We start from the raw sequence: 18,839 nt of genomic DNA, 5'->3' as shown, positions 1-18,839 counted from the left end.
TTATATCATGCACGGTGTATTATTTTTATTAAGATGGAGCTGTGTCCCTTTAAGGAAACAAAAGTTTAATTGTTAAGTAAACACGAGTTTGTTCGGTGTTTTTAAATTCATTCCTGGGATGTGGGCGTCATGGGCAAGGCCGGCATTTCTTGCCCATCCTTAAGTGCCCTTGAGAAGGTGGTGGTGGGACTTCATGAACCGCTGCAGTCCATGTGGTGAAGGTACTCCCACAGTGCTGTTAGGGAGGGCGTTGCAGGATTTTGACCCAGCGACCATGAAGTAACGGCCGATATATTTCCAAGTCAGGATGGTGTGTGACTTGGAGGGGAACCTGGAGGTGATGGTGTTCCCATACACCTGCTGCCCTCATCCTTCTAAGTGTTGGGAGTCGTGGGTTTGGACGGTGCTGTCGAAGAAGCCTTAGTGAGTTGCTGCAGTGCATAGTCTGGTGGGAAAGGTGCCAGAAATGGTTGCAGGCACAATTTGGGGAGGGGGCTGCGGGGAAAATATGGCCCTCAATAGCTCCCTTCCCATTGCCTCCGTCAATTAATCATGCTTCCCCGCCCCCTTCCTATCATCCCTTTGCTCCTTTTACTATCCCTATGTTTTCCTCTGCTTGACCCCCTTTACCCATCGCCCTCTCCAGTCCACCCCAACACATTCACTTAAAAACTGTCAGTTAGGGAAATCTTAGGAGTAACAGTGAAGCAGCCCTGGTTCTTTTAAGAGTAAGCTGCAACACGGCAAGTCACTCCCTTTTCTCTCTCTACCAATTTTTCCCCCCTCCTCCAGCCCTACAATCCTCTGAGATCTCGGCACTCCTCCAATGCTGGCCTCTTGTCTATCCCGCACTCCCTTTGCTCCACCATTGGCAGCCGTACCTTCAGCTACCTAAGCCCTAAGCTCTGGAATTCCCTTCCTTAAACCCCTCTGCCTCAGTCTCCTCCTTTAAGATGCTCCTTAAAACCTACTGCCCTAATATCACCATATGTGACAGTGTCAAATTTTGTTTGACAACGCTCCTGTGAAGTGCCTTGGAACGTTTTACTACGTTAAAGGCGCTATATAAATGCAAATTGTTGCTGTGTTACTGCAGATGTGAATACACAACGACACTAGCGTGTTTTACTGCAGCAGGTGTGAATACACAACGACACTAGCGTGTTTTACTGCAGCAGGTGTGAATACACAACGACACTAGCGTGTTTTACTGCAGCAGGTGTGAATACACTTTCACACTAGCGTGTTTTACTGCAGGTGTGAATACACGACGACACTAGCGTGTTTTACTGCAGCAGGTGTGAATACACTGTCACATTAGCGTGTTTTACTGCAGCAGGTGTGAATACACAACGACACTAGCGTGTTTTACTGCAGCAGGTGTGAATACACTCACTAGCGTGTTTTACTGCAGTGGGTGTGAATACACTGACACTAGCGTGTTTTACTGCAGCAGGTGTGAATACACAACGACACTAGCGTGTTTTACTGCAGCAGGTGTGAATACTGTCACACTAGCGTGTTTTACTGCAGCAGGTGTGAATACACTGACACTAGCGTGTTTTACTGCAGCAGGTGTGAATACACTCACACTAGCGTGTTTTACTGCAGTGGGTGTGAATACACGGTCACACTAGCGTGTTTTACTGCAGTGGGTGTGAATACACTGACACGTGTTTTACTGCAGCAGGTGTGAATACACGGTCACACTAGCGTGTTTTACTGCAGCGGGTGTGAATACACTGACACTAGCGTGTTTTACTGCAGCGGGTGTGAATACACTGACACTAGCGTGTTTTACTGCAGCGGGTGTGAATACACTGACACTAGCGTGTTTTACTGCAGCGGGTGTGAATACACTGATACACTAGCGTGTTTCACTGCAGCAGGCGAGGTGTGATCTGGGATGCAGTGCCTGAAAGCAGATTCAATAGTAACATTTGAAAGAGAAAAATACTTGAAGGGAAAAAATTTGCAGGGCTATGGGGAAAGAGCAGGGGAGTGGAACTAATTGGATAATTCTTTCAAAGAGCCGGCACAGGCACAGTGGGCCAAATGACCTCCTTCTGTGCTATATCATCCTATGATTCTGTACCCCAGCAAAGGGTCAATGCCGCAGGAAAGGTAGGTTTGAGGCGGGGGTGGGAAGAATAAATAACCAGAACTTCTTGTGGTTGCAGCGATTTCAGATTGTTTTAAAATTTAGACCCAGTGATCCTGTTCCCTAAAAAAAATATGGGCTCTATAAGCAGGAGTGTTGTAATAATTCACAATTTAAGGGACATTTAAGCCATTATTCTGGAACATTATTCAGCAGAACTGCACTGGTATCCAGAGGCAGTTAAAAAAAAAAAACATGCTAACTGCAATGTTAGACACCCTTATTCCTCAACCAGTCCTTGTGTGGCCTTAGGAAGAACTATAAACTGATCAAGTGTAAAAGAGCAACATGGCTAAAAGAAAGATGTGCATTTATAGAGTGTGGATTACATCTCTGAGCTTCATTTGCAGTGAATTTACTAGGAAGGGCAGGGACACTTGCTTTTAGGCAAATGTGGCAGCCATTTTACACACAGCAAGATCCTCCTGTAAACACCACGGAGATAATTGACCAGTTAATGTGTGTTTTTATTGGTGTATTCACACCCACTTGGTTGAGGGAGGACTGTTCGTCAAGGTGCCAGGAGAATTCCCTGCTCCTCTTTGAATAGTGCTACTGAATCTTTAATATAAACCACTTGATCAGGAAAGTTAGACCATGGTTTAATGTCTCATCAAAGGTTAGCACCTCAGAGTGCAGCCCTTCCTCTGTACTACACTGTAGGGGGCTAGGAAAGGAGGGGGAAAAACTAACAAAAAAAGGGAAAAGGACTCACATAATGACCTGCTATAAAAGTGCAATAGTTCTTTAAATGTCCAATCCCCAATCTATCCAATATCAATCTCTTTATTGTAATATGATCTTGTCAAAACAGCCCATGGATTCATAGCATTTACATAATCAGCAGCATATACATACACACGGATCCTGATTATATTAGATTCATGCATAGATCAGTCAAGAGCCACTGCTTGGTTTAAATCTACAGTCCTGCAAGTTGTTGGCAAGTAGAACCAAACTCTGTCCTGTAATATTAATCACATTGTTACCATCACATATATACAGCCGGTTGTCAGGACACAAAGCTCAATTGTGCCACAAGATTATGTTATATTGTTAAGTTTTTAATTCTTTTTTTCAAATCAGCATCTCTGACACTAATAGATGTGGGCATCAGAGATGGCTTCTGAAAGGTCACTGAGCCCATATTTATATATATGTATATATATATCTATATATATAATTGCATGTATATAACATATACACAAGTGTGCCGATCTGGAACCCCACAACACTCTTGGGGGGGGGGAGAGAGGAAGAGAGAAACCCTGGTTGATTTGGTTTCCTAGGAAGCAGTTAGATTACAGTCAAATTTGCTAAATGCAGGTTCCAGCAGAGTGTCGTACATTATACTCATGATCAACGAGACTCAACATCCAGCAGTAGCTCTAAAATAATGGGTGCAACATGTTTTTGCATCACAGGGCAAACTAGTCAAATCTGATGTGAATTTTACTGTCACACCTGTTGTAACCCTGTGACATTTTTGCATTTCAAGAAAAGAAAAAAAAAAGTTAATTTTTTTTTTTTTTTAGCAAAGGTAACAGGCAGCCCACTGAACCAGCTTTGCCTTGCCAGCACTGGTTTGTGGTATATTTTTCTTGTTTGATCCTTTTCTGTAGCATCAGGAACTTGAAGTTTAATTCCTTCGTCAGAAGCATACTGGTATTAACTTCAGGTACAGCTCGAGCAGGCAAAGAAGATTGCTTTTGAAATGATAACAGTCCAGGCCCATCGGAATCCCTTATTAGGATCGATAATCCTTTTTGCTGTATGGCTTGTTTCCCAGGATACCATCGATCTCATGCACGACTGATGAGGATAACTTGGGAAGAACCTGGGGGGGAAAAAAGGATAACAGTACTGGATTTCATTTTACCCCAAAACCTTTATAATCACAATGAAATTGCACTCGCTATTTTGTGTAAATTTGGTGCTTATTAAGGCGAGAGGTTTTTGTGTTGGGGAATCAAAAACTTTCCATTTCAAACATCTAGTATCAGTCAGCCCTCCCTCGGAGCAAAGAAACCAATATTTGAACTAACAAGACATAACAAGGCTCAGTGACTTCATCCAGTGAGCAGCGGAACCACACAGACGGAGAAGGACCCCAGTCTGTGTTGAGTTTCCTGATTTCAGCTGAAGCAGCGAGAGCACACAAGGGGAAATGATCCAGCAAACCCTGCTGGAAGTGGGTAGCTGTGAATGTTGGGCGAGAACAAGATATGGTTGGCTGCGATTGAAATAGTTTACTGTTACTCAAAAAATCAAGGTTTGTGCATGAAGAAAGGCTGCTTCGGTGAGATACTGGAGGGCAACAGCACCATTAGAACTGTACCCTAGCAAGGAGGCAGCACCAGTAGAACTGTACCCTAGTAAGGAGGCAGCACCAGTAGAACTGTACTCTAGCAAGGAGGCAGCACCAGTAGAACTGTACCCTAGCAAGGAGGCAGCACCAGTAGAACTGTACCCTAGCAAGGAGGCAGCACCAGGAGAACTGTACCCTAGCAAGGAGGCAGTGCCTACAGGAGAAGCAGGTTAGGGCGAGGTAGGGAGGGGGAAAAAACAAGGAATAAAAATAACCGCAAATGCTGGAAACATTGAGGAAAAAGACAAAGAATTGGGGTGTTCCAGTAGCAGGTAACACTTAAAAGCGTAACCTCATCTGGTCTTCAGATAACTGACTGACTTGCTGTTATTTGAATTGACAAGTTGTGCTATTGATGGGAAAATTGACACCAATTCATTTGTCCAGTGTAAGTGGTGCCCATCGCCCACACAATCATTCTGTGTCTCTTTTACAAATGCCATGCAATTTTTGTATAATATATATTCGATATACTTGTACCCATGTGGATTTTTACATAGAGACTGTAGATCTTGCTTGATAGCCAAAAGCAAGGTGTATAAGCCACATACAGCTGCTGTAGCATCTGTGAGGACAACAGCAGCTGCTTGGCTTAAGCTACAATACTGACCTGTATTGCTCCAATGTTTTCCAAAAGTTGTTCAGTGTTGGAAGCTCCTACTAGCACGGAACTAACTCCCTCATTCCTTAAACACCAGGCTGCAAGAAGAACACAAGACTATTAGTCTATGAATACTGTATACATGCTTTTATATTGACAATGTATAGTCAGCAGCAGACCCATGTTATGCCCAGTAGCACTTAACAGCATAAAAGGAGGTGAGCTCTTTGTCTCCAATGTTGTCTGAAACATGAGACACTGATCCCAAGAACAGCTGTCTGAAGCAGTGTAAAACATGGGTCTTCTTCCTATTAACGTTCCAATCACTAGTGGCACATGGGTAACTTAAAATGAGCCTGTCACTTGGAGGCTGTTGTCTCGGTCTGATCATCACTGCCCAGCAACTTAGAGAAACACCTTTTCATGCACTCTGTCTTCAGGTGTCTGAGGGCTCCTTTCGGTTGCCACTCCTTTCTTTTCAGTCATTTGTGTGCATGTGTAGGTGTGATTTCCACCAAGATGTGAGAGAAAGATTTTTAATGCACCTTAAAAATCTCAGTGCCCTTTTGGGTGTTGCTTTGAACCCACACTCTCCCTGATGGTCGAGAGGCCGAGCAGATCAACTGCTCCCAGGGCTCAAGCTGGTCACTCAGAGCCAGCAGCCTCTGACCTTCCTTCTTCCTTGTGGCTTTGTGTAGGACCTCTGCACAGCAGTATGGGTGTGATTGAAGACTTGGTGGAGGGGCAGGAAAACTGAACCCACCTCTTACCCTCGGAGGCACTGTGTGTTGCTGAGTTAGTAGAGGTAACAAATTTGTAGTCAGTGATTCAGGCTGGAGATTTACTTTAGGAAAAGGCTTATTAAAACTGAAACTCGGGGAGTGCGCAGTCTCTGAACACCATCTGCTACACTGTGACTAACGTAGATGAAACAGACCCAGATAATAATGTAATTCTCTATAGAGGGAGACACATCTGTTATAAATAATCTCCACTCCAATCCCTGAAAATCTTAAACAGCAACAATCTGTCAGTTTCATGGTACGTGGGAGAGCTGTGATAGTCAAAGTTTTATCCACCTTTAAAATGAATGTGGAGTTTCTGTACTTTTTTTAATGAGCAAGTCTTGTATTCACTGAGAGTTTTACTTTTGGCAGTTAGTTTCAATTACAGGGTCACTTTGTACCGAGGGTAGATATTAGAGTTTTCATACAGATATTTGACACGCTCGTACCAAGCCCTTTGTGCTATAGGTATGGGTCAATCCGTTTAAATAGCAGAGAAGAATTTGATATTTGATTGCATTAAGCATTGCACAAGAACAGCGACAAATGTCATTTTTACTCCAAGGAGAGTTGTCGGACAGAGAGGGAAAGAAAGCAATTATTCATCTTCACAAGCCTCTCCCTCAACCTGCGAACTCCAAAATCTGGGACTTGGGCCCCAAAAATCATTTATTATGTGTAATACGATGATACTCTAATATATTTATTTTTCTAACATTTTTTATGGCTTCTAATGACTTTAATGTATCGTTAGAGTTTCTACAAATACAAATTGAGAAAGTTTTGGTCTGGTATGTGCTTTATTTCTATTCCACTCTCAATCGGAGGGATTAACAGCCGTACACGGCCTAATCCTTAAAGCTTTACCATTAAATACAATAATCCCTTTGACTGAAAAGTGTGGAAGAAAACACAAACGTCTTAGAATCAACAGTTTTAGGCTTGTAGGACATTTTAAAATTCAAAAATGTCAGGACAGCAGGGACAGGATTGAAATCGTCTTTGGCCCCTGCCCAAAACTCTGTACCCTAGCCACCGACTACTCCATCCCAGCCACCGACTACTCCATCCCAGCCACCGACTACTCCATCCCAGCCACCGACTACTCCATCCCAGCCACCGACTACTCCATCCCAGCCACCGACTACTCCATCCCAGCCACCGACTACTCCATCCCAGCCACCGACTACTCCATCCCAGCCACCGACTCAGGCTGAACCAGTCTCAGCATCCTATTTGACCCCCGAGCTGAGTTTCTGACCTCATATACTCTCATCACAAAGGCTGCCTATTTCCACCTCCATAACATCGCCTGCCTCTGCCCTTGCCTCAACCCATCTGCCATTGAAACTCTCATCCAAGCCAGTGTCATCTCTGAACTCGGTTACTCCAATTATCTTCTGGCTGGCCTCCCATCCCAAACTTCAGTTCAACAAAACTGCTGCCCCTATCCTATCCCACACCAGGTCCCACTCACCCATCACTCCTCTTCTCACTGACCTACAATGGCTTCCGGTCCTCATCACCTCAAAGTTAAATCTCTTCATGACTCACCCCATGCCCTACGAACTCTCTGTTCCTTTGGCTCTGGCCTCTTGTACTTCCTCTCTGTTCCTTTGCCCCAACACGGACACTGTGCCCTCAGTTACCTAGGACCCAGGTCCTGAAATTGCTTCCACAAGCCCCTCTGCCTTTCCACCCCCACTCCGTCCTCCTTTAGGCTTCCCCTTAAAACCCGCCTCTTTGGCCAAGCTTTTGGTTACCCCTCCTAATCTTTTCTTCTTTGGTTTGGCCTCCATTTTCCCTGATGCCTCTGTGAAGTGCCTTGGGATGTTTTTCTATATTAAAGGCATTACATAAAGCTGTTGTTGACATTCACCAGGAAAATAGGGTGCCCAATTCAATTGGGATAGCTGAGAGGGATGGGTTGCATTGACCTGACATTTGAGGTGAAAACATGGTGTTCAAACGTTGCAGCACCTTGCCCCCTGTCAGAAAGATAATTTTTAATCTTAATCTGGACTGAATTTCAAATGTGAAAGAGCACTGCTCGAACACACAATGTTTCCACCTCAGTGAGAGGGCCAGCATCTCATTCTTAGTTTGATTTTAACCTAAGATCTTGCAAGTGAAAGGACTGCAAACAACTATTCAATTGTGGATTGACTTCACCGAATAACAATAAAAGCTTGCTTAAAATTGTTACAGTACGATTAAGACTACAAAGGTAATTTCTGATTCCGACTTCCAATGGGGAGCCTCATCCACTGACAGGACATACTAGAAACTAGAGTGCGCGGTTCCTAACTTTCTAATCATTAATTTAAGTGGTTGGAAATTCACGTGCTTTGTGTTCCCACATTTCCTAATCCGTGCTTCAGACAGTTGAGCCAAGTGAAGAAATGGCGCTATATGTCACAGTACTTTTAGTGACATGGGCCGCGATTTTGCTGAGCTCGGCGGGTCTGTGGTGGGCCCCGGCCCCGCTGCTGGCTCCAACCTGCTCTGTGAAATTAATTTCTCTTGATTGGACTTGTTAAGTCCGCCCAGCAGTGAGGAACAGCTTGTGGCTGAGGGAAGATATCTCTGTAAGGTGGGAGCTTTTACTTTACATTTGAAGCTGTCAACTCAACAGCTGATTCAATGGCGACTGAACTCCTGTCTCAGCTCGACAGACGTGGTTCACGACCAGCGTGGACCCCGTGGGCGAGCTGTCAAATGCAAAAGGTAAGCTGAAAATCATTCCTTAGTGACTCTAAACAAGCCACTAATTACCTGAATTGGGTCACTCGGCGCTGCCCGTCGGGTCTGCTAAGTGTGGACAGACCCGACATCGGGAAAAGCGCGTGGCAGCGGGTTGCCGGCCTGCTGTCAAAAATATCAAATTTCCCACCCAACCCACCACCAATCCCACCCGCTGACCCCCCAGAAAATTCCGGCTACTGTGTCAGAGAGTTATAAAGGAGCAGTTGTAGCTCCAGTCTGCTGTCAAGAATAACTCATTTTTTCTCTCTCTATTTCCAGGCAGTGATAGTTAAATCCTTACCTATTGCTAGCTGTGGGAGGGTGCAGCTCAGTCGCTCCGCAATACCCTGTAGCTCTTTTAGTTTTCCTTGCTGTCGCCTGCCTTCCTCAGTCAGAATCTTATCCTTCAACCACTGGTAACCCTGTAAATATACAACAACCCAGCTCATGTTTATTCTCAAAGATGACTAGGCAGCTGGAGTTGGTGAGGTAGTTCACTCCACACCGGGAGCCAGAACTTTACAGTTACCCCCAATCACACTCTCTGAATGAGTTGGTGAGGTAGTTATACTGTACATGACGAGGGTGAATTCAGCACTGTTACACTAGTAACGATCACAGAATGGGTTCCCCTTTACATTTCAAACCAGTTGATAAAACTTCACATTTCTCTACATCAGTGTGCAGATTACTAGGTGTAACTTAGATATTCCAGCTGCCTCAACCCCTTTACATTAATTTTCCTTTTGTTTCAAAATATAACTTTAAATTTCATCTGAAAAGTTGTTTTACTGATAAAGAAAAACACAACAAAAGCCTTCTTACCGAACATACCAAAACACAATTATTACAATAGTTTATCAAAATAAATTGAAGGTAGATCGGGATGGTCTTAAATTCCATTCCAAGACTACCCTGACTTAGGTGTATCTCAGCCAGGGTAGTGACAAGTGTACTACAATTGGCTTAAACCTTAAGATTACAGCAATGGATTGGAATCTGGCAATACATTTAAGTTTTTGTTTACTGTACCTTTAAGGAAGCTCTAGAGTAAGGAGGGACCCCTGCGTCGTACTTTCCCGAAATAATGCCACAGGCCAAAGGGGACCACGTCATTGCACCAACACCTTCAAGAAAGGAGAGAGTAGCAAGAGTAGAAAAGTTAGTTATTTGCACACTCGTGCCTCTCCAGCAATGCACTGGGAACAATGTTACTGCTCAGGGGAAGCAGCCATCCAGTAACCTCAGGCAGATTCAGAACTAGGGAAGCAATTGGGGTTTCTACCCTTTTAGTTTCAGCTCAACAAACTAGTTTTTGGGTGAGATGTCCAGAAATTACTAAAATGTAAACCAGACTTCAACATTTTAAAAAATTTGGTGTCCTGAGTTTGGAATGGAGAGAAAACTGGGCAGAGGAAAGAAATGATTTGAAGCAGGTGATTGTTATAGGCATAAATTGGCAAAAGTATTTACCGATCTTATGGAAAAGCTCTGGAAGCTGCACTTCAACTTTCTCTCTTTGGAAGAGGTGATATTCAGCTTGTTCACATATTGGGGGGATGAGGTTAAATTGACGAGCCACTGAGTAAGCCTCCTGCAGGACAGAGATAGAGACAGTTAAAAATATGACAGATTAATGAATGAGGTGACTTTGCAACTCATCTTGATAGAGGGCTTTTCATCATCAAAACCACTTTTCAAAAAATAGCTAAGATTTCTAACACAAAGGGTTATTTCCAAGTTCTGGGTTGAAGAGCACTTGGCAGATTTTCTTTCAGTTTTCACACCATTAAGTTGGTATTCTCTGCTGAATCATCCAACATTACTACCCAACAGTTTCTGCGCACCGAAAAATCAGCATTAAACCCAGACTATTGTTATAAAGTACAACAAGGAAATGGGAGCAAAGGACATAACTGGAAAATTAGTCAATGGTAAACCTAGAACAGACATTAGAAACAAACTTCTTTAATCAAAAAGTAATTACTGTTTGGAATAATCTGCCAAACAAAGTAATAGAGGCAAAAACATTAGGGTAATTCAAAATACCATTCGATAGGCCGGGACAGACAAGATGGGCCGAATGTGCTGTAAATTTCTATGATACCATGTTGGGAGAGTTAATGTACAGGGGGGGGGGGGGGGGGGATGGGGATGGGCTTCAACGCGAAGGTTAATGTACTAGAGGAAGATAGGTTTTGATGGACCAAATGGTCTTTCCTCATCCCTGACTTTTCTTCTGTCCTTCTAGTACCATGGCCATCATTGTGGCTGGACGATTATGGTCGCAGTTGCCTTTGTGTAGTTTGCATTGTACCATTTTGATAATAAATGATGCTAAATTTTCACAGGCATATTTTGCAAAGATGGCCATCCACATAATGTTAGCACTGAGATGGTTATGGTACACAATCTCAGCAGTCAACAATGTACCACAGTCACTGTTATTTGTTATGGGAAGAAGCATTACACTATAAATTCTTGTTCTATTCCAGGGAATAAATATTTTTCTGTCCTGCCAGGCTGTGCACTTTTTAAATCTACTTTGAGTAGGTCTCAATTCTGCATCACGGTCCATGTTCACACGTGAGCAATTTACAGGGAGCGGGGGCGGTGACCAGTGCCAATGGAGCCCTACTTAACACATGGACAGAGGGAGAGTGGATTTGAAGCGGACCTTCCAGATTGCTATCTGACTTCCTATTTCTTGTTTAAGGAAGTCTCAGGTGAAGAAGGGGGGGGGGGGGGGGTGGGAAAGAGGAGGAAGGAATTTGCAGGAATCCCCCCTCTCCTATATCTGCCTAACTTGCCATTTTTCATTTCTTATAGGAACGTAGAGGATCCCCTACACTTGTGTTCTAGCTGATTCTGCTAGTTGAATATTCACAAGTACCCAGCCTGTGATGGGTGCTGGATTACCCAAGTCCGGCTCTAGGAGGGAGATGAATTAACGTCAGTAGAGATATAGTTATTAACTCAGAAATACAGCAAACATAACCAGTGCTTTTATTCAGTTTCTACAATAGAATGACTGATCCAGTGAGGGGAATCGATCACAGGATGCAGCTTTCAACAGATATAAAAGGAGTTCATTAAAAAAAAATGACAGTACCACAACACTCAAACCACAAAATATATGCACATATGAAAGGTTCTGGAGAAAAATTAACTTGATTGGCTTGAAAAACATATTGGTCAGTGACTCTGTCGTGGGAGAATTGGTTCATTCCGCGTGAAAGAGGTGAATCCAGTTTGGGATCATGGCAACAACGATATGTATCCTTAACCTCATGTTACTGTACACTGTCATAAACTGGGAATTTCCTCTAGGCCAATCAAATTTCAGCTATTCGCTCACACAATTTGAGGATGCAACTAAAATAGACACACTAAACCAAAATGTTTTGTGACTACATTTTTATTAATAGCTGCCCCATGGCCATTAATATTTAAGAATATTTCCCACATCATTGCTGCTTTTAGTGTCAGTCTGCACATTTACTGCTGATCATGGGCACGAGAGAGACAGGAAAGCACATGCAAAGCAGAGACCATCAGAAAGGCACACTAAAAAAGCACAGAAGACAAGCAAGAGAATAATTGTTTGTCAAAAAAGCACACTAGGATATGTTACATAGTAGAAAAATATGCACTTTTAAATTCAGAAAGTTTAGAAATATTCATACAGCTGTTCTGGTAAAAAGGAGAAAATATGGAGAATGCAAGATTCTTTGGAAGTCAAATAGGAAAAAAATGAATGTAGGTTAATGGAGGTGCACTGAGGGACCACAGCACTATTTTAAAACACACAATCCTAAGTGATGAATTCTCCACATACTGTAGGACACATCTAAAGCTTCCAACAAGTCTCTAGTTGGATCTTTGATTGAATGATTTCTAGCGAGGTTTTGGGATATTCTTATGTAATGCAATAATGAACAGAGATTGTGAGGATGAGGATTATAACTAGGGCTGCACGTTTCACATGACCTAGGCGGAGTTTAAGTTATTCAGAGAAATCAGAGGGTATTCCTGAGAAATGTATTTAATATTTCCCCAAATTAAGGGCTCTGCGCAACCTATGCAGAACATACACCTTGAATTGTAATCGACATTGTATCTGTTATTTGTTCTAGGCATCCGACACACTAGGTTGGAAAGAGCCAAAGTTTAGGGATCTCAAAGTCTACATAAGGTTCCTACCTCTAAGCCCCTTCATCATGAATGACACCTTGGAGTTCTCCATAGTCAGCTGATTCCTTCCTCAGCGTTCTCTTGAATCCTCTAATAGTCTCCCTCCCACCTGCCCACTTTCCTCTGTGGAGCTGTGCTACCATATTCTGCTTTTAAAGCAAGACAGATTCTCTGGAAACACTATTGGGAGGTATGATGAACTGGCATTTCTAAAAACTATTTCATAATGCACAATAGCTAATTATTTTTGTTTTAATCCAAAGCTATGTACTAAATTACACATTTAAAATGAATGTTCATAAAACACTAGTTAGGCCTCAGCTAGAGTACTGCCTGCAGTTCTGGTCACCACATTACAGGAAAGATGTGATTGCGCTAGAGAGGGTACAGAGGAGATTTACGAGGATGTTGCCAGCACTGGAGAATTTTAGCTATGAGGAAAGATTGGATAGGCTGGGGTTGTTTTCTTTGGAACAGAGGAGGCTGAGGGGAGACCTAATTGAGGTGTATAAAATTATGAGGGGCCTAGATAGAGTGGATAAGAAGGACCTATTTCCCTTAGCAGAAAGGTCAACAACCAGGGGGCATAGATTTAAAGTAAATGGTAGGAGGTTTAGAGAATATTTGAGGGGAAATGTTTTCACCCAGAGGGTGGTGGGGGTCTGGAACTCACTGCCTGAAAGGGTGGTAGAAGCAGAAACTCTCACCACATTCAAAAAGAACTTGGATGTGCACTTGAGGTGCCGTGGCCTACAAGTCTACGGACCAAGAGCTGGCAGGTGGGATTAGGGTGGATAGCTCTCTGTCGACCGGCGTGGACACGATGGGCCGAATGGCCTCCTTCCGTGCTGTAAATTTCTAAGATTCTATGATTTCTTAAAACATCTTATCAACAAGTAAAAAAAATAAAATCCAACTGTGCTTTTTACTACAAAAGCAAAATACTGCGGATGCTGGAAATCTGAAATAAAAACAGAAAATGCTGGAAATACTCAGCAGGTCAGGCAGCATCTGTGGAGATAGAAACAGAGTTAACGTTTCAGGTCGATGACCCTTTGTCAGAACTGGAAAAAGCTGGCGATGGAACAGGTTTTTAAGCAAGTGCGGGGGCTGGGAAAGGGGGGAGGGGAGGAAAGAACAAAAGGGAAGGTCTGTGATAGGATGGAAGGAGAGATTAAAAGACAAAAGGGATGATGGTGCAAGGCAAAAGGAGGTGGTAATGGGACATGTTAAGAAACAAAAGATGGCTCTAGATGAAGTGTAAATGGCAATGGCTGGATGATCAACAGCTGCCATGTGAGAGAGAGAAAAAAAATTGATGGGGCAGAGGTTATAGTCTGAAATTGTTGAGCTTGATGTTGAGTCCGGAAGGTTGTAAAGTGCCTAATCGAAAGATGAGGTGCTGTTCCTCGAGCTTACGTTGAGCTTCATTGGAACAGTGCAAGAGGCCGAGGACGGAGAGGTCAGAGTGGGAGTGAAGGTCTCCTGCCTTCCATCCTATCACAGACCTTCCCTTCCCTCCCCCTGCCCCTACACTTGCTTAAAAATCTGTTACATCTCCAACTTTTTCCAGTTCTAATGAAGGGTCATCGACCTGAAACGTTAACTGTTTCTCTTTCTACAGATGTTGCCTGACCTGCTGAGTATTTCCAGCATTTTCTGTTTTCATTTGTGCTTTTTATTATCTTGTTAACATGTTAAGTAAGAGGAGTCCAGTTATAAGGAAACATTTATTTGGAACCATTTGTCAAATTTACAAACCCAGGTGAAACATAGCAAAATAGGATCAGGAGTCGGCCATTCGGCCCTTCCAGCTTGCTCCACCATTCAATATGATCATGGCTGATCCTCTATCTCAATACCATATTCCCGCTCTCTCCCCATACCCCTTGGTGCCTTTTGTGTCTAGAAATCTATCTCCTTCTCCTAGAATTTAGGAAATTCTAATCATCCCCTATCAGGCTCTGAAGAGGGTAGTGACAGGAGCTACTGACAAGTCTTCCCAGCACGATTCACTGGATAGTGTGTAGGAGCAGGAAGCCTGGCCGATTCTTCCCTTTCCAGGGGACTGACACCTTTACTGCCATAACTCAGCACAGACTATAGCCAGCTGGGACAACATGAACGTAGAATAGATGAAGGTTTTTATAAATGTTATACTGCTGTTTATTGTTTAAGACTATTGTGCTGATGATTACCTTTATTTGACCTTTCATGGTAGACTAATGATATTCTGTTAAGCTGAACAGTATGTTGTTGTACTGTATGTGTTTTTCTGGTGAATGAAAAATTACTGAGCACCTGTCCCCGTGTTATGAGATGAAGCATCAGAGAAGTAAAACCGCAGACTGGCGATTGAACCTGGAGCTTTACTGGTCAGCTGAACCATTGGACAAGCAGTTTTTATGCCTTTATAAAATTTAGCAGCATTTCTTGATTAAAAAAAATAGACTAACTAACTTATGTGTGTACTGACATCTGAAACAGGAACAAAAATTAGTTCAACACTAGTTTTCAGATTACTTGACATGTGTTATTAATGAACAAACTACATTCAGCTATTACTAGTTTTATTTATAAAACTATTACTAATAGAATCAGAAAAAGTAATCAACATAAAATTAGTCAGTTCGGTAAAACTAAATGTAAAACTCTGCTTGCAAGTAAACCCATTGTTACTACTGTTGCTTTATTAACATAGTTGCTATGGGGATGGAACAGTGCTGTACAGATAGCTGCTGAACTGCTATAGGATGGTCCAGTATTGCACAATCGCTATAGGATGGTCCAGTATTGCACAATCGCTATAGAATGGTCCAGTATTGCACAATCGCTATAGGATGGTCCAGTATTGCACAATCGCTATAGGATGGTCCAGTATTGCACAATCGCTATAGGATGGTCCAGTATTGCACAATCGCTATAGGATGGTCCAGTATTGCACAATCGCTATAGGATGGTCCAGTATTGCACAATCGCTATAGGATGGTCCAGTATTGCACAATCGCTATAGGATGGTCCAGTATTGCACAATCGCTATAGGATGGTCCAGTATTGCACAATCGCTATAGGATGGTCCAGTATTGCACAATCGCTATAGAATGGTCCAGTATTGCACAATCGCTATAGGATGGTCCAGTATTGCACAATCGCTATAGGATGGTCCAGTATTGCACAATCGCTATAGGATGGTCCAGTATTGCACAATCGCTATAGGATGGTCCAGTATTGCACAATCGCTATAGGATGGTCCAGTATTGCACAATCGCTATAGGATGGTCCAGTATTGCACAATCGCTATAGGATGGTCCAGTATTGCACAATCGCTATAGGATGGTCCAGTATTGCACAATCGCTATAGAATGGTCCAGTATTGCACAATTGCTATAGAATGGTCCAGTATTGCACAATTGCTATAGAATGGTCCAGTATTGCACAATTGCTATACGATGGTCCAGTATTGCACAATTGCTATAGGATGGTCCAGTATTGCACAATTGCTATAGGATGGTCCAGTATTGTATAATTGCTATAGGATGGTCCAGTATTGTATAATTGCTATAGGATGGTCCAGTATTGCACAATTGCTATAGGATGGTCCAGTATTGTATAATTGCTATCGGATGGTCCAGTATTGTATAATTGCTATAGGATGGTCCAGTATTGTATTTTATGTTTATTCAATCATTCACTGGATGTGGGCGTCACTGACAAGGCCAGCATTTATTGCCCATCCCTAGTTAAGAGTCAATCACACTGCTGTGTGTCTGGAGTCACATATAGGCCAGACCAGGTAAGGACAGCAGATTTCCTTCCCTAAAGGACATTAGTGAACCAGATGGGTTTTTACAACAATCCGGTAGTTTCATGGTTACCATTACTGATACTAGTTTTTTAATTCCAGATTTATTTAATTAACTGAATTTAAAATTCCCCAGCTGCCGTGGTGGGATTTGAACTCACGTGTCCAGATCATTAGTCCAGGCCCCTGGATTACTAGTCCAGTAGCATAACCACTATGCTATCGTACCCACGTATAATCGCTATACGATGGTCCAGTATTGTACAATTGCTCTCGGATGGTCCAGTATTGCACAATCACTATAGGATGATGAAGTATTGTATAATCGCTATGCGATGGTCCAGTATTGTACAATTGCTCTCGGATGGTCCAGTATTGCACAATCACTATAGGATGATGAAGTATTGTATAATCGCTATACGATGGTCCAGTATTGTACAATTGCTATAGAACGGTCCGGTACTGTACAAAAACCTGTTCCACTTACTATAGGATAGTCCAATACTACACAATCGCTGTAGGATGGTCCAGTACTGTACAGACACCTGTCCCAAATGCAATAGGATGGTACAGTACAAAACAAGCTCCCGTGGAGGAGAAGCTGACCCTGTTCAGCATTTGCAACAGTGACTCAGTTGGGCCTAGGAACCCAGAGAGTGAATGATCTTGGACACAAGCCCATATCCCACTCCTCTGGACACAACACACTGTTGCTTTCATGGCACTGTAACGTTAATTGTTTCTGAAAAATATAAAAGAATGAATTGTGCTGAACTCAAACTCCTGGACTGCTCTTACCATAATCTCCATCGCACTCCATCGCGAGGTGCCCCAGTACATGGCCATTCCTTGGTTAATCACATGTGTCATTGCTCTCACGGTTTCTGTCAGGAGAGAAAAAGCAATTTTTTTTTAAATGGCATATCATGGCTGCTCCACACAATGCACGTGTACTGCTACTGGTTTCACAACAGGGGTCTTTTTGCCGCAAGACATCTTGCAAGCAGTGTACATCCGTCCTGCAACAGTGGAATCGTGAGGCATTCTGACCTTTTACCTTCCCTCAGAATTCCTTCGTATTGCTGGATTAGTAGAGTAAATGAGGGAGGAGCTTGTGTGATGATTGCGATACTCTTGGGTAAATGTGTGAAAAAAATGGGAAAGAAAACTAAAAGAAAGAATGAGCCAATTTTTCCGTCTTTTCTACATCAGGCAAAAGAAAGACAATGGAGAATGTGTGTACGGTACTGAAGAAAGCTGATAAATAGTGCCACGTTAAGTATTAGTAAAACCAAAAATAATGGTTTATCTGAGGATTGGCAAGACTCGAGACAACATCCCTTTTTTGAAGGCCTACCTACAATAGATTGTACATCTGAATACCTGGTAAACCTACAATCATTTCAAATCAAAGTCTTTAACTAATGCAGATCTCACTATTGCAGATTTTGATGACAGAATACTGACAGATTCTTGACCTAATAACAACTCTCCTGAATTAGGTATTGCTGTGGGGTGGACACTGGCCTTTCACTTCTGGGACCTGGATTCATATTCAGTCCCGTTCCTACAGCAAAAAACTGACGGTAAATTGGTAATCTTAAGGAAGCCATTGAATGGCTGGTGTGGGAAGTGGAAAGTGCCACACTAGTTCAGTAAGGAGGGCTCTTCGGAGGTTAAGCCTGAGGCAGTTTGCTTGGCCAGAGTAACTTTTAACCATGCCTTTGTATGAGCAAATCAAAGAAATTAAAAAAAAAAGTTGCTTAACCTTGTGTAGTTTTTAACTCGATTTTGAAGTCTTCAGAAGGCAGCCCTGCTCTATGAAGGGAGACTCAAACAAAGAAAAACACTCGGGCATCAAAAAAATTCACCATTATTCTTAGCGACTCCAAAAAAAATGATAAAGCAAACAGTGGGTGTTCCCTCTTTGCTTTGTCAACAGAAGGGAAAGGATGGTTGCTGTGGGTTCCGACTCACTACACCAGTGTAAATCAAAACATCTCGTCAAGGCCCACAAAGCCAAGCAATGTGTCAGCCTTGGGCTAGTGTTAGTATTCTTGCCACTGAGTCAGCAGATCCTGGGTTTAAGGCTCATTCCATGATTTGAGAATAAAATCTAGGCCGACACTTCAATGCAGGTGCAGTCTTTTAGATGAGATGTTAAATTGAAGCCCCGTCTACCA

The 18,839-nt window shown here is 42.8% G+C and overlaps 1 protein-coding gene across 15 annotated transcripts in view; it reads right to left on the bottom strand.

Moving 5' to 3' along the window:
- Window positions 1-2,929: 2,929 nt before the first annotated feature.
- Window positions 2,930-18,839, bottom strand: part of kcnab2a (potassium voltage-gated channel subfamily A regulatory beta subunit 2a) — a 372,430-nt gene continuing 356,520 nt past the window's right edge. For all 15 annotated transcript variants that reach the window (XM_085967213.1, XM_085967209.1, XM_085967207.1 and 12 more), the window contains 6 exons: window positions 17,455-17,540; window positions 10,134-10,254; window positions 9,693-9,787; window positions 8,962-9,082; window positions 5,140-5,228; window positions 2,930-3,998 (listed from right to left, as the gene is read on the bottom strand). In XM_085967213.1, the coding sequence (XP_085823339.1) occupies window positions 3,909-3,998; window positions 5,140-5,228; window positions 8,962-9,082; window positions 9,693-9,787; window positions 10,134-10,254; window positions 17,455-17,540 (602 nt within the window). In that variant the 3' untranslated portion in view covers window positions 2,930-3,908. The remainder of the gene's footprint in view (window positions 3,999-5,139; window positions 5,229-8,961; window positions 9,083-9,692; window positions 9,788-10,133; window positions 10,255-17,454; window positions 17,541-18,839) is intronic.

Source organism: Somniosus microcephalus, chromosome 25 (genome assembly GCF_052327205.1).
Source record: "Somniosus microcephalus isolate GS21.2 chromosome 25, FLI_Smic_1.0, whole genome shotgun sequence".
NCBI lineage: Eukaryota > Metazoa > Chordata > Chondrichthyes > Squaliformes > Somniosidae > Somniosus > Somniosus microcephalus.
This window is presented reverse-complemented; position numbering and strand designations above follow the sequence as displayed.